Source organism: Zalophus californianus, chromosome 6, assembly GCF_009762305.2.
Source record: "Zalophus californianus isolate mZalCal1 chromosome 6, mZalCal1.pri.v2, whole genome shotgun sequence".
In the NCBI taxonomy this organism is placed as follows: domain Eukaryota; kingdom Metazoa; phylum Chordata; class Mammalia; order Carnivora; family Otariidae; genus Zalophus; species Zalophus californianus.
This window is the reverse complement of record NC_045600.1, coordinates 105070382-105086396: the sequence shown is the minus strand read 5'-3', so window position 1 is coordinate 105086396 and position 16015 is coordinate 105070382. Positions and strand designations below refer to the sequence as shown.

Here is a 16015-nt window from a genome sequence, read left to right as displayed (position 1 = left end):
CAGAGATGCTCTGTGTCCTTAGAGGGGGCAGAGCAGTGACAATAACTCTAATTTTTATCATTCCATTTATTAACTAGAGTTCTCTGATTTTTTTTTTTTTTTAAGTCTTCCCCTCACCAACTATTTGGTTTCTCTGAGGTACAATTTAGACCAAAAAATCAGCATCAGTGCTTCTTTCCCTTTAAGTTTTCAGAACACTGAGTTAGCCATGCTCTTTCCGATTTCACCCCCACCACAACCCTGGTTAAGCTGCTTTTACAGGGGAGGTCATGGAGGCTGGGAGCGGCCAAGAGGGTAAGTGCAGAGCTGGGACGCCAACTTGAGTCTGACCATTCCTAACAGCAGCGGTGGTCTTTCCACATAGGCCAGTGTCTGCTCTGACTGCCTTGTGCCTCAAGGACAGTTGGGAGTTATGGAAACACCTGGAAGCCGTGAAGGTAGAGCTTAATGTTTTTAACTGTTAGCATCTGAGGCTACTTCCCAACCAATGGGGAGCTTCTGTGGGCTGGGCCAGGCTGCACATGGTCAGCAGCCCCTTCTTCACCTGGCACAGCAATGGACTGTGGGACTGCCCTCTGCTTTCTCTTCACATTCTCCCTGTGTGAGCCACTTCCCCCTGACAGCTTGAACTACTCCCTGGCTCCATGCCCCGATGACTGCCATTTCCAGCCCCGACAGAGACACAGAGCATCTCTGCAGAGATCAGCACTGGCTGGATCTGGCTGACAGTGCTTTGAATGCCTAACAGGCCTATCAGGCCAGCCTTCTACAGGCACACCTATGTCCCCACTGCCCAAACCTGCCCCTTCTCTCCTAAACTGTCATCTCTGTTTCCAGGATCACTGTTCCCCAGATTCCTCAGCTAGAAACTCAGCCATCTTGAACCCCACCCCCATCCCCACATCTCAGGCTGAAGCAGGTACCGAGATGAAACTTTGAGAGCAAAGTGGTTATTTAGGATCAAAGGAAAGAGGTTGTGGAAGGAAGCCGATTGGTCATGGGAGAAGCTGAGCTATGACAGGCCTGACCAAGCACCAGTGGACCACGTAGCGGGCTCTGGAGCTAGGAGTGCCCATTGGAATAGTCTCATTGGAGGCTGAAAGAGCGAGGCCCTCCTGCCCCTCCAGCTCATCTCTCCTCCTTGCATGCTTCCTGTGTTCCAATCACACCATTCCCCAAACAGATCCATCTACACACCACTGTGCATTGCACAGACTGTGCTTTTTGCTTGGAATGTGCTTTCCCCACTTCTGTCTTCTCTGTGAGCTTCTCAGACCTTCCTCCCCTTCCTCTTTCCCTTCCTCCTTCCCTTACCCAAGGAAGAACAAATCCCACAGTTCTCTGTACACACCCATCCTAGCACCAACCACATGACAGTACCTTATTGGTGTCCCAGTTCCTCCACCCCCCAACATCACAAGCTCCCAGAGGGCAGGAACTGTGGCTACTCAGCTCTGTACCCCGGCTCCCAGCAGACTGCTTGGCACAGAAGACACTCAGGAAATACAGACTGGCCATGGTGAGTTGAGTGGTACGGTTACACAGAACCAATCCACAGCAGCTTGTCTGACTTGAGATTTTGCCATACGTCTCCCAAACAAAACAAATAATGCGAAAGATGAATTTCAACATTTCAATTTTATTTAAGAACTTGCTTTTTTGTCTCAAAAAAAATACAAAATTTATTTTGCAGAATTCATCCAAATGGTCTAAGTTTCATGTGGTACAAAATACATTTCCTAAATGGAATAAATGGAAGAGAAGTTTCTCCGCCCCCCTCCACAAAGCACATGCAGGGGCGCCTGGGTGGCTCAGTTGAGCGTCCGACTCTTGATCTCAGCCCAGGTCTTGATCTCAGGGTCATGACTTGAAGCCCCACTCTGGGCATGGAGCCTACTTAAGAAAATGAAAAACAAAAAACACAAAACCACAGCATATGCAGAGAAAGGGCACGGAGGTCCACGTGCTGCACTGGGGGGTCTGAATCGCTGTGAACGCTAAGGCCTCAGGCCTACAAGTTATTGCCTGTAAAACAGGTTCGTTTCAAAGCCTCCTTTTCTTTTCATAAGTTCTAGGTGGTTTCTAAAAATTATTAATAGGGACAGTTAAAAAAAACCTCTGAGCAGACAGCACAGAGTTCTCATGCACCCCTGTGCACGACAGGGTTTCTGCTACATTTATTTGCATTCGTATTAGTATACATTTATTTGCATTCATATTAGTATGGCGTTTGCAGGTTTATCCGCAGGATAAATTCCTCCTGGTGGGATTGCTGGGTCAGAGGGCAAATGCATTTGTCATTAGGGCAGACGGAATGGCAGCTGCTTTTCAGAGGACTGCACCACTTCAGCTCCCTCTGGCCCTGTTTGATGGCTGAAGCCCCTTTCAGCTCTAACAGCTTTATTCTGTCCACCTCCCAGGACTCTCAGGCCCAGCGGGTAACCCTGTGGGGAGTTTTTCTAAGACGTGGGCTCCTAAACTGGCCACAGAGAACTGTGCCACATGCGGGAGAGCTCAAATTAGAAAGAGCTTGGGGGCAGAACTTCCAGGCTATTATCCTGCACAGATAGCCTCCACATCTATGCAACCACGGGGAGGCTTCCAGAGTCGCAGCTTCCTGGAGCCACGCTCTCACCAGTGCAGCCGAGCCCCAGAGCAGCCCATGCTGGCCTGGCACCTGAAAGCAAAGCTCCACACCAGCTGAGCCGCCCAGTATGCTTGCCCCTTGCCACAGATGCCTCTTTAAATTTTTTTTTCTTTTTTTTTTTTTTTGAGATTTTATTTACTTATTTGACAGAGACACAGCGAGAGAGGGACCACAAGCAGGGGGAATGGGAGAGGAAGAAGCAGGCTTCCTGCGCGGAGCAGGGAGCCCGATGCGGGGCTCGATCCCAGGACCCCGGGATCATGACCCAAGCCGAAGGCAGATGCTTAACGACTGAGCCACCCAGGCGCCCCAACTTATTTAAATTTCTAATCATTCAAATTAAACTACACATTCGGTTTCTCGGTCCCACTACCTACACTTCAAGTACCCAGCAGCCACAGGTGGCTAGGGGTAAATGTATTGGATAGCATAGATCTGGAACATTCCTGTCACCACAGAAAGTTCTGTCAGATGGTGCTGCTCTGGAGAGGTGACCCTCTGTAAAGGGGCTAGTAAAACTAAGAATGACAACTAAATGTAAGGTGTGTGATCCTGGACTGGATCCTGGTCCAGAAAAAGGACATGAACGGCTCAACTGACAAAATCGGAATCAGGTGTGAAGAGCAGTTAAGAGTACGGTATCTGTTAACTTCCTGGTTTTGAAAATTAGGCTGTGATTGTGTAAGATGTTAGTATCTGGGGAAGCTGTATTGTGAAATGTATTCAGAAATTCTTTGTACTGGTTCTGTAATGTTTAAGTCTGAAAGGATTTCAGAATAAAATTTTTAAAATTAAAAAAAAAATCCTAAAACAAGAGAGAAAAAGAGTGTGTGCCTCCTGGAACTGTCACGGTGTACAAATAAGCTTGGGGACAGAAAGAGAGATGTGGAGTAAGCGCAGCATTCATTAAAAGCCAGTGAGTGGGTGACGGGCGGGCGGTTTTGTAAGTGCTGGCTGGAGAGACTGCAACAGCTGATTAGCTGCTTCATCCATCCTGGGCCTCAGTGTCCTCTTTGAAGAGATGCCCCTTGCATCTCAGGGGGCTGCTGTGAGGCTCCGAGCTATAAAGGACCATACCTGTGGGAAGGGATTACCTGCAAAACCCGGACCGGCCCCTGGACCAGCGCTTGTGGAAGAGACCGCAAGCGGCGCCAGTGGCTCAGTACAAGCGGCCGGAGGTCTGTTACGGCGATTTTTTTTTTTTTAAGCCCTCAAGTGGTGGTCCTCTTCTGTTCAGTGGCCCCCACTCTGAGGCTCCATGCCCCTGAAGGTCTGGCCCCTCTGGTTACATGGCCGTGCATCTGCTGGGGGCCCTCGGGTCGGCATTTGCTTTCTTCCTGATGCTTTCTGCAAGAGAGAAGAATCCTATTGCTTCATGTTGCCTCGGCTCTGCCTCACCGGGCTGGTTTTTTGTTGTAATTGCCTGCCAGTGTTTGTGCTAGAAGATAGAATGATATTTAAGACCATTTTGGAAAAAGAAAAAAGTCCCTGATGCCTCCCCTCTGCAATGAGTTTTTTCCCACCTTGCCTGCAGCAGCTGTGAGTTCCCCACCACACAAGGGGCTCTCCTTTCTCCTCTCTAGGACATGCTAGCCATGTTTTCACGGTTAGTGCCTGACTGACAGAGCCTTCGTTACTACTGCTGACCGCCTGAGACCCCGTCCCGTGCCCCATAATGCACCACGCCAGGGGACGTCACGGTATTTAAGGCTTTTTCAGCATAAGCTGATTTTGTTTTTAACGAGGGATTCGTACTGAACGTTTTATCTCGCTTGCCTGATAGTTCCACAGGATGCTCAGAATCTCAAACCAGGCTTTTGGAATGGACAGACTCAAAAGGTTGTGATGGCCTTAAGAAATTTGATTTATTTGCCAGATCGAACTGGTTCAACTCCTATTAAGCCAGTTCTGGCCCGTATGTCCTACTGTTGGAAAAGAGTCTGGAAAAGAAGTGGAAAAGAAGTCTGCAGGCTGTTCCAGCCTTACTCCAAGCTAGGGGAAAAAAAAAAGTACAGAGGGCCAGTGAGGAGGAGACGACAGCATCAGTGGCTTTGCGGCTGTGAAGGTTGCAGGCATCACCTGAGCCAGCACCCTCAGGGCACAGGTGGGGAAACCGGGCCCAGGAGGCACTGGTTTGCCCAGGGGTCTGCCTGAATTCCTGTAGACAAGGCTAGGACCAGGAATCTGGAAGGTTCAGAGCCAGAACCACAACATTGTGGTCTGAGCAGACCTTTCGGGGGCTCTGTCACATTCCAGGGGGGGCCAGTGCTGCCCTGAGCAGGGGACACTTACCAGCTAGGTCCCTCCTGTCAATTGCCACGAGGCCCTCAAACAGTGCTTTGCTGGGGTTCTCGCCAGCTGTGGCCACACCATGCAGCCAGATGAGCAGCATCCGGTGGCCGTGCTCCTGGTAGCTCTTGGTGCCTGAGGGCCACGAGGGGAGAAAGAGAAGGAGCCAACCGAGCCCACCTTGGCAGAGCCAGCTCTAAGCTGCCCTGCACCACCTCCTGCACATGCCCAGGTGGGAAAGAGCCAGGCCCTTCTCCAAGGTGCTGTGGAGCTCAGCCCAGAGATAGGGACAGGAGGGAAGGGACAGGCTCAGATGGGGTTGGGGCAGAGGTTTTGTGTTGGGGACTCTAGAACTTCCCCAGCCCCAGGCTTTCTCCTGAGCATCCACCACGCATCCTGTTGGTGTTGCTCTGAAGACAGAATTGGCACTCGTTGTGATCCCATGTCGCACAGGACTATTCCCTGTATCTCTGGCTACTCACAATAATCTGTGCCTTGCCCGCTAGTGGTCCTATTTTACAGATGAGAAAACCGGCTTAGTGCATGACAGAGGTGGCCATGTTCTTTCCCCTGTGCCGGTGGTTCTCAGCTGTAAGTGCTCACTGGAAACCCCCGGGAAGCCTTCCAAAAAACACTGACATCTGGGTCCCATTCCCTCCCTAGAGATTCCAACCTACTTGGGTCTGGGCGCAGCCTGGGCACTGAGCGGTGTTAAGGCTTCCCAGATGATTCCAACGTACGGCCATGATCTTCAGTGTGGGAGGAGGGGTGAGCTTGTTACTACACTCTGTGACTAGGTAGGTCTCCTCTCCCAGCCACTGGGGCCAGGTCAGTCCATGCACTGCGTCCTCTGACTTTCTGGCCCCCTCCGGGCCCTCAGCAGGCACTTCCTCATGGGGCTGCCTTTGGCAGAGTGGTTTCATTTGGCCCATTTATTCACTGTCCCTTGCCCCCAGCCCCATAATTTACCCGTGCTCCTTTGTCCTCTCTGAAAGTTCTTATCTGACACAGAGGTTACGTTTGGACTCCCTGATCTATTCCACTAACTGGTGTGCATATTTTTCTGCCAGGTATCTCTCTATGCTAATTATTTGAGCTTTATAAAAGGTTGAGTCTGGTTGGATTAGATCCTCTTCACCTTCCCCCGCAGAATATTCATTTAAATAGCCCCTCTTTGGGGGTGCCTGGGTGGCTCAGTTGGTTAAGCGGCTGCCTTCAGCTCAGGTCATGGTCCAGGATCCTGGGATGGAGTCCAGCGTCAGGCTCCCTGCTCAGCGGGGAGTCCGCTTCTTCCTCTCCCTCTGCCCCTCAACCCCAGCTCACGCTGTCTCTCTTGTGCTCTCTCATATGTGCTCTCTCTCAAGTAAATAAAATCTTTAAACATTCCCTCTTTATTCTTTCAAGTGAACTCTAGAATCCTTTAGTCAAGTTTCAAAAACCTGTTTTGATTTGATTAAAACTGAAACAGGGGCACCTGGGTGGCTCAGTCAGTTAAGCGTCCAACTCTTGGTTTCGGCTCAGGTCATGATCTCAGGGTCATGATCTTGGGGTTGTGGGATCGAGCCCAACGTTGGGCTCCGAACTCAGTGAGGAGTCTGCTTGGGATTCTCTCTCCCTCTCCCCCGGACTGCCGCTTGATCTCTCTCTCTAAAATAAATAAATCTTTTTTTTCTTTTAAAGATTTATTTATTTGAGAGAGAGACAGCAGAGAGAGAACACAAGCAGGGGGTAGTGGGAAAGGGAGAAGCAGGCTTCCCGCTGAGCAGAGAGCCGGATGAGGGGCTCAATCCCAGGACCCTGGGATCATGACCTGAGCCGAAGGCAGACGCTTAACTACTGAGCCACCCAGGAGCCCCTCTAAAATAAATACATCTTTAAAAAAAATCAAATTTTTAAACTAGTTTGGGAAAAATCAATGTCTACCTGACACTTTTTCTAGCCAGGAATATAGAATGTCATTCCACCTAACAAGTCTTTTTTTATAGTTGAATTTTTATTTTACTCATATGCCATTCATACTTTTTAGAAACTATTGCAAATGGAATAGCTTTTCAAAAATACCTCTATATATTTTCCCCACTTATTGATGGTACACAAGAATACCATGGTATCTGTATATTTTATCATATTTAGCCATTTCACTGAATTATTGAGTTTTTCAGTTGATTCTTCTGGACTTCCTGTGTATAGGATTATAGCATCTGAAGTTAATAAATCTCTTTCTTCCTTTCTAATATTTACAGTCCTTATTTCTGTTTTCTGCCTTAGTACCAGGGACAACATTTTTTTTTAATTTTATTTATTTGAGAGGAGAGAGAGAGAGCATAAGCATGGGGAGGTGGGGGGCAGAGGGAGAGAGAGAAGCAGATTCCCAGCGAGCAGGGAGCCTGATGCGAGGCTCGATCCCAGATCCCAGGACCCTGGGACCATGACCTGAGCTGAAGGCAGATGCTTAACTGACGGGGCCAACATTTCGAGGCAGACACTAAATATTGGTGGCAATAGCTGGTCCTCTCCTTTTTATAGGGAGTGACTTTAGTTTGGTGTGTGAATGATTGGTATCAGCTTGGGCTAATTCATGAAGAATGTGAGTTTACAGGTCAATGGGGAGGGAGAGGCAGAGGGCATGGCCTGAGCAAAGGCTTGGAGGGATAAAGAGGCATTTGGGATGTTGGCGATGGCATGTGGCTTGCTGTGATCAGGCTGTGGGTTGCAGGGCTTTCCCCCCAGAAACATAGAAAGCCTAATACATAGTGCCCCCACCTCTCCACACACTGGTCACTCTGGGGTGGGGAGAGGCAGGGCGGTACCTGTCCACTGCTGCTCGATGGCGTGGACGTGGGCCTCAGTGAATTCCCAACAATATGCGAGCTTCTTCCACTCATGAGGCCGCAGGTCCCTGGAGGCCAGTCGCCACAGCACACGGGAGAATTGCCGCCCTTCCTGCCGATGGTCCTGCTTAAAGGTCAAGTTCTTCCCACAGGGATCCCTGGGGTCCCTGCGCAAGAGGTGATCCTGTGGAGCAGATCCCCAAAGTGCAGCTGCCACCTGGGGGGAAATCCCTGCCAGGCTCTCCCTTGGGAGTTTGGATAGGGCTCTGGCAGGCATCCAGGCCTGGGGCTTCATGTCTGCGACTCTGGTTTCTCACTCTGTGCCTTGCTTGGACTTGTGGAACCCCAGCCGCTCACACTCCATCCAGAATTCCTTTTCTCACCTGCCTGTCCCTCAACCCCACTGCCACAATCCAAAGATCACCCACAGGCCACCTCTTCCAGGAAGCCTTCCTAATTCCTCTCTTTTCTCTGTGTTCTTACAACGCAAGTGTCAGCAGAAGGACTCAGCAGCTCTTAACACCAGTCAAGCCAAGGATCATGCACTAACTAGATCTGTTGAATCCCAACAAGTAGTGAAGGGCAGGATTACAGAATTTCTATGCAAAGCAGGTGATAAAATGAGAAATTACAAAAGAACTATGTGATACCATAAGTTAAACCCACAAAAGCCTAAGTAAGCCCCTCTAAAGGATGTGGATACAGAGTTCTGGTTCTTAAAAAAGCTCAGGTGAGTTCTGGCATCCGCAGCTGCAAATCTTACATCCTGGTCAACAGTGTCTGGCCAATCACCTGTGACGTGATGACCAGGGAGACTGGCTTTCACGTGGGGAGGTTCCCCAGCAGTGTTCCCAGCTGCATCTGTATATTGGGATCATCTGGGAGCTTTAAGAACCACTGATGCTTGGAGCACCTGGCTGGTTCAGCTGGTAGAGCGTGAGACTCGATCCTGGGGGTGTGAGTTTGAGCCCCTCGTTGGGTGTAGAGATTAATTTAAAAAATAAAATCTTCAAAAAAAATCTTTAAAAATAGAATCTTTAAGGCGCCTAGGTGGCTCAGTTGGTTAAAACTCTGGCTTTAGCTCAGGTCATGATCCCAGGGTCCTGGGATCGAGCCCCATATGGGGCTCCCTGCTCCGCGGGGAGCCTGCTTCTCCCTCTCCCTCTGCCTGTGCTTTCTCTCTCTCTCTCTGTGTCAAATAAATAAATTTTTAAAAAATAAGTAAAAATAAAAAACAAGGGGCGCCTGGGTGGCTCAGTCGTTAAGCGTCTGCCTTCGGCTCAGGTCATGATCCCAGGGTCCTAGGATCAAGCCCTGCATCGGGCTCCCTGCTCGGTGGAAAGCCTGCTTCCCCCTCGCCCACTCCCCCTGCTTGTGTTCCCTCTCTGGCTGTGTCTCTCTCTGTCAAATAAATAAATTAAAAAATATATTTTTAAAAAAATAAATAAAAAACAAAACTACCGATGCTTGGACCCGTACTTCAGAGACTCAGATTGAATTGGCCCGGGGGGTGGGGTGGGGGTTGTGATTCTAGCTGAGCTGCTGCCTTAGCGTTGAGAACTTTTAAAGTCTGAGGTGTTAGAATTAAGCACAGAGATGAATCAGTTCATCAAACTCTTGGTATTAATATTTTGGGGTTACATTTAGGAGTAACCTGTTGTATGCAAAGGAGCTGTAATGTTTCTGAGAATCTAGCATGTCTGTGAAAGAGAATATCTTATGATTCCTATTGAAATTTGTTATTAATCAATTGATTTTGAAATAGTGATTTTTTTGAGCGGTACAAGAGAAGCTTACTAAGTTTGCAAACAATATTGGAATGTTTAAGATATTTGAGATTCACTTTATAGGTTTAATTTACCGGATTTTACTAGGATAATTTAAGAATTTAGGGGGCACCTGGGTGGCTCAGTCAGTTAAGCGTCCAACTGTTGATCTGGGCTCAAGTCATGATCTTAGGGTTGTGGGATCAAGCCCCGTGGCCTGCTTGGGATTTTCTCTCTCCCTTTCCCTCTGCCCCCACCTCCCTCTTTAAAAAGAAAAGAAGGAAAAGAATTTAGGAAGTAAAGTGCTTAAAAAATGTCTATCAAATTTAATTTAATGTTTAAAATGTTTAAGATATTTTAAACATGGGTCCAAACATTAATTAAAAGGCTTCCCTGAAAGTGGAAATTCCTAAAAAAATACCAGTTGTATAAATGGAATAAGATTTATAAAATGAATTTATAAGTTTAAGGAAAACTAGGTGGTTCTTTTTTTTTTAAGATTTTATTTATTTAAGAGAGTGAGCAAGAGAGAGAAAGAGAGCACATGCATGAGCAGGGGCAGAGGGAGAGGGAGAGGCAGACTCCCTGCTGAGCAGGGAGCCTGATGCAGGGCTCCATCCCAGGACCCTAGGATCATAGATTGTGACCCCAGCAGAAAGCAGACACTTAACCAACTGAGCCACCCAGGCACCCCAAGGAAAACTAGGTTTTAAAATTTGTAATAAATTATTTTTAAAACTGAAGTAAATGCAAAAATTATTTTCTATGTATAAAAACAACCTCAAAGACATCAAAAAACTCCCCACCCGACCCCCATTTGCTGACAATTGGAATAGCATGGCCTTACATCTGCTGCTCTTCCTCCCCAATTCCTCAGCAAGCATCACTAATCAATCCCAGCACACTTTCCTTCTGGGCTCAGAAAGTTGCCTGACTACAACACCCCCAGCAGCAATTCCAGTCACCTGGAGCCGGCAGTAAGCTGAAACCAACTTGCCATCTCTTTCTTCATGCACGCAGGCATGCGCCCATGCATCCAGCAACCAGGAGCTCTAACAGCATCCGGTACTATCTCCACAATGGTACGGACCCCGGTCTGCCTTGTTGCAGTGTGGTTGGGTGCTCACTCATCTCTAGATGCTCACAGACAAGCCTCGTGGTAGGTAAGGCACAGATTATCACCTCCTCGGAAACTGGGCGGGGCTGAATTGGTCAGGGCTGGGGTTCAAAGCCAGCACCACCCCGAGCCAAGGCCGCTGCCTCTGCAACATGGACAGACCTCGTGCAGGGTGTCAGTACCTTCTCCCACGTGTAGAGGCGATCAGCCTTTATGATCATGTCCACCAGGCTGATGTGGTTGCTGCGAGTGGCCACCGCCAGGGCAGTTTTCCCTTGCTGCAAGAAAGAAGTAAGAAGGGGGCCTCTAGCATCGGCTGCAAACGCTCCTGCCCCCAAGAAAGTGGTTTCCAGCAGTCTACACTGGAGAGCAGAAAGGTTTTCTGGGCATGACGAGGGGCGTGGGAGGCACAGGTCGAATGAGGCAATAATCCCAGCAACCGCCTCTTATTTATAATTTAGGAAGTCTTAGAGCATACGAAGCCCAGCCTGCATAACTCCTCAACAACACCTGTGAAATAGCAAGACCTGGCCTGCTTTTTAGATGAAACCAGAGCCCAGAGAAGGGGACTGGGTTCATCAGGTCACGTCTGCCCACCCCACCCAGGCCCTTTGCTCCAGGCCTCCCGCACAGGGCTGGCCTTAATCCCCACGCATGTGCAGGGCGTTGGGAAGTTCCTCTTCGCACCTGGCCGGCTGCCCTGGGGCCCAGGTCAAGGCAGGGAGCCCCCTCCCAGGTCTAGTCTCAGGGTCTATTCCTGCCCCCACCTCTTCCGCACACCATCCCAAGGACTGGGCCACGTATCCAAGCCCCTTCCCCTCATGAGCCTTTGACCTCCTTAGCCTTATACCAAGTCCTCAGGTCATCTGGACTCCCCAGCCACCTGAGGGAGTAGCCACCCCAGAGGCACAAAGAGCCAGGAAGCTTCCCCACCCCTGACCCACAAGTAGGGGGCTGTGGGGCAGTGAGGTACCGCTCCTCTACTCCTTCTCCCCCTGGCCACCTGGCAACTCAAGGAGCTCAAAGTCTGAGGGCCCATGAAACAGAAGACAACCACCTCACAGTTCTAGACCAGCAGAAGGGCAGGCCAAGTCCTAAGGGACCTCAGAGGAGGAAGGGGAAGGTGATGGAGGGGCAGGAAGGCTTCCTGGTGGAGGGTGCATCTGAGCTAGTATACAAAGGATGGGAAGCCTTGAACAGTCTGAGAGCAGGAGACATTTGTAGTAGGGTCTCTGGCAAAGAGGGAGCCATGAAAACTTGAAAGGGAGGCTGGTTGGGAGGTACCTTGTCTCTCAGGTTTAAGTTAACCCCCGTGACGAGGAGCATCTCTGCTATGTCCTGCCTGGCGTGCTCAGCAGCAAGGTGGAGGGGCGTCTGCTGCCTCTGGGGAAGAAGCCAAGGGGTCAGGGGAGTAGAAAAGCATGTACAAGTGTCCCAAGGCTCAAAGCCAGGACAGGTCCAAGGTGGATCCACTCCTAACTGGGCCTTAACAAGTTTATCCAAAAGTTATGGGAGAAAGTAAGCTGGGTTTAGTCATAAACACAATACCAGAGAAAACTTGGTAAAAACAAAAAAGCAGAAAGAATAAAGGAAAAAATACCACTTGCTAGCTAAGTCAACCTCTGTAACAATCCTACTATATTTCTTCTAGTCTTTAATGTAGAATGCTTTTGATTTGTTGGTTTTACATGAGATCATCCCATATATACATTTTGCATCCATTTTTTCTACTAACATGTCCACATAGTATGACAAACACCATTTTTAACAGCTCCATAGTAATCTACACCTAGCCCATAATCTACCTGATCACTTCTTTATTATTAAATATTTGGGCCATTTGCAAATTGAAGACTGGTAAACAACGCTGCAATAAATATCTTTGTGCATGAGCTTTTAATGTATCTCTTGAGGCTCAATTCGTTAAAGTGCAAAGACTGATCATTTTGAAGGTATATGCTGTATCCTGCCAAGTTGCTTTCCACCATTCGTGGTTGTAGGTATGGGTACTGAGGGCTCTGTGGTCAGGGGGAGGACTGTGGAGATGGGGGATTCAAAGGGCTCCTGACTGAGCACAACTTCAGGACTCAGAGGCCTCTTGTGACACAAGACTGCCCCACTTACCCCTGTCCTGGGAATTTTCCTAAAGGAAAAGAAAAATCAATGAAAGGAAACGGTGGTACGTAGGAAGATGTTTACTGCAGTGTTATCCAGACCATGGTAACAACCTGGAAACCACCAAAATGTTCAAAATAGAGGAATGGTTGATAAAATGATGTTACCTTCAACAAATATTCACACAGCTTTTTTATAAACTAAAAAAGTAATTTCTCAACTCCAAGCCATGCTAGGAGATGGCAGCCAAGCCCTGCCAGCCTGGGAGGGTGCCCAGAGGTTCCCTGGGGCCCAGACGGTTTCCGTAACCACTTACATTGTCGGTGGCATCCAGGTCACTGCCGGCGTCGATGAGGAGCTGGACCAAGGCAGGGAAGTGGTGCTTCACAGCCAGGTGCAGAGGAGAGGTGCCCTGCTGGGGGAGGAGACAGACACATGGATCATTCACGGGGTCCCTCCCAGGACTGCCCAGAACAGGTTGGTAGGTTGGTGCTGGGGGATGGACGTAGGGAGGTGTATGGAGATATAGTGCTTCTAGGTTTGGCCCTTTTCTTTTTTTAAGATTTTATTTATTTATTTGAGAGAGAGAGAGCACAAGCAGGGGGAGCGGCAGGCAGAGGCAGAGGGAGAGGGAGAAACAGGCTCCCCGCTGAGCGGGGAGCACGATGCGGGGCTCGATCCCAGGACCCTGAGATCATGACCTGAGCTGAAGGCAGACACTTAACAACTGAGCCACCCAGGTGCCCCGAAATGACATATTTTTTAAAAGATATCCTTTTTATGACAGTCAAAATTATAAAGTATCTATGAAGAGTATAATTGTTAATGGACATATCAAAGGCAAAATAAAAGCCATATAACATGACTGAGGATGGAAAAGAAAAGAAATAGTAAGACTTCATGCTCCTAGTGAAAAATTAGTATAAAGATGACCATTTTCTCTTATATTATTTACAAGTTTAGTGTAATCCCAAACCCAAATTTCTATAAATGCCAAAAAGGATTCTGAAACACATCTAGAAAAAAATTTTTAAACCCAGGGAAAACTACCCCAAGAATTTCAACAGAGTCTTCAGATCATTGCTGGATGACTGTGAAATCAAAATCTGGCCAGGAAAAGGTGTGCTGTGCCAGTGAATGGGGAGAGACTGAAATTGGCTCAAACGCATGACTCAGGTGAGCCTGGAAACTTGTCAGAGCTACAAGGACCGTCTTTCCAGAAAGAAAGCAGCAGGCTATGGAGATAAAATAAGCGAATACTCTAGATCTAGCCTCGGTCATCCTGGAAACACGTCTGGGGGAATGTGGTCAGAAAAGGGAGTGGAAAGAAAGCAAGTATGGCTTTTAGTTGTTTTACATTTTATTTATAAAAACCAAAAGAACCAAAAAGTACACAAGGTACCTAGTGAAAAGGCTTCTTCCACCCCCATCACCCATCTGCTCATACTCCCCACTCCTAAACCCCACTGGTAATCTTTTTTTTTAAGATTTTATTTATTATTTATTTGTCAGAGAGAGAGAGAATAAGCAGGGGGAGTGGCAGGCAGAGGGAGAAGCAGACTCCCCGCTGAGCAGGGGGGCCCCGATGTGGGACTCAATCCCAGGACCCTGGGATCAGGACCTGAGCCAAAGGCAGAGGCTTTTTTTTTTTTTTTAAGATTTTATTTATTTATTTGACACACAGAGAGAGAGAGCACAAGTAGGCAGAGTGGCAGGGAGAGGGAGAGGGAGAAGCAGGCTCTCTGCTGAGCAGGGAGCCCGATGTGGGGCTCGATCTGAGGACCCCAGGATCATGACCTGAGCCGAAGGCAGCCACTTACCGACTGAGCCACCCAGGCGCCCCCAAAGGCAGAGGCTTAACCAACTGAGCCACCCAGGCGCTGTCCCCCCCCCGCCCCACAACTGACACTGGTAATCTTGACTGTTGCTATTATGTGTATGCTTCCAGAGATGCTTAAATTTTTTTTAAAAGAAGAACCTTAAAGTTTTATTTTGAGGTAATTATAGACTCACATGCAGTTAAAAAATAATGCAGAGAGCTCTGGTGTATCCTTTACCCACTTCCCCCCAGGGGTAACATCTTACAAAACCCTGGCACAGGGGCTCCTGGGTGGTGCAGTCGGTGGAGCGTCCCACTCTTGATTTCTGCTCAGGTCATGATCTCAGGATCCTGGGACCGAGCCCAGAGTTGGGCTCCATGCTCAGTGCAGAGTCTGCTTCTCTCTCTCCCCTCTGTCCCTCTCCCCTGCAGGCTCGCCCTCTCTCTCTAAAATAAAATAATCTTAAAAACCACAACAACCCTGGTACAATATCCCAAGCAGGATAATGACTCTGATAACATCCACTATCTTATTCCGATCCCCCCAGCTTCACTCGTCGTCATTTGTACACGTGTGTGTTTAGTTCTATGCCATTTTATCACAGGTGCGTGTTCGTGTACCCACTGTGCAGCCGAGATACAGAACCATTCCCTCACGAGGATCCCTTGTGTTGTTCTTTTATAATTCTCTCCTCTGTCCCACGTTCCCATCACTAACCCTCAGCAAACACTAATCTGCTCTCCATCTCTATTGTGTCATTTTGAGAATGTTCTATAAGCAGAACCATACCATATGTAACTTCACAGACTGGCTTTTGTCACTCAACATTATTCCCTTGAGATTCATCCAAGCTGTTGCATGCACCAGTAGTTTCTTCTCATTGCTGAGTTGTATGAGTTGGGTGTACCACAGTTTCCCTTACCATTCACGTTTCAAAGGACATCTGGGTTGTTTCCAGGTTTGGCCTATTATGAATAAAGGTGCTATGAAAATTCAGGTACAGGTTTTTGTGCAAACAGATGTTTTTACTTCTCTGGGGGAAAAGGCCAAGAGCGCAATTGCTAGGTCACAGGGTAACTGCATGTTTAGTTTTTTGAACAACTCCAAAGCTGTTTTCCAGAATGGTTGTACCATTTTACATTCGCACCAGCAAAGTAAGAGTGATCCAGTTTCTCCACAACCTTGCCAACATTTGGTGTCATCACTATTTTTTATTTTAATCATTCTGATAGGCGTGTAGTGATATCTCTTTGTGGTTTTAACTTGCACTTTCCTAATGGCTAATGATGTTGAATGTCTTTTCATACCCTTATTTGTCATCTGTATATTCTCATCAGTGAAATGTCTATTCAGGTGTTTTGTCCATTTTCTAATTTTTTTTTTTTTTTACTGTAGAGCTTTGAGTGAGGGTTTTTTTTTTATCTATTCTG

The 16015-nt window shown here is 48.1% G+C and overlaps 1 protein-coding gene across 1 annotated transcript in view; it reads right to left on the bottom strand.

The window, feature by feature from the left end:
• Nucleotides 1-2853: 2853 nt before the first annotated feature.
• ANKDD1A (ankyrin repeat and death domain containing 1A) overlaps nt 2854-16015 on the bottom strand; it is a 36780-nt gene continuing 23618 nt past the window's right edge. The window contains exons 10-15 of the mRNA XM_027569041.2: nt 13082-13180; nt 11935-12033; nt 10833-10928; nt 7747-7951; nt 4940-5071; nt 2854-3994 (exon numbers count right to left, since the gene is read on the bottom strand). Coding sequence (XP_027424842.1) covers nt 3933-3994; nt 4940-5071; nt 7747-7951; nt 10833-10928; nt 11935-12033; nt 13082-13180 — 693 coding nt within the window. The 3' untranslated portion in view covers nt 2854-3932. The remainder of the gene's footprint in view (nt 3995-4939; nt 5072-7746; nt 7952-10832; nt 10929-11934; nt 12034-13081; nt 13181-16015) is intronic.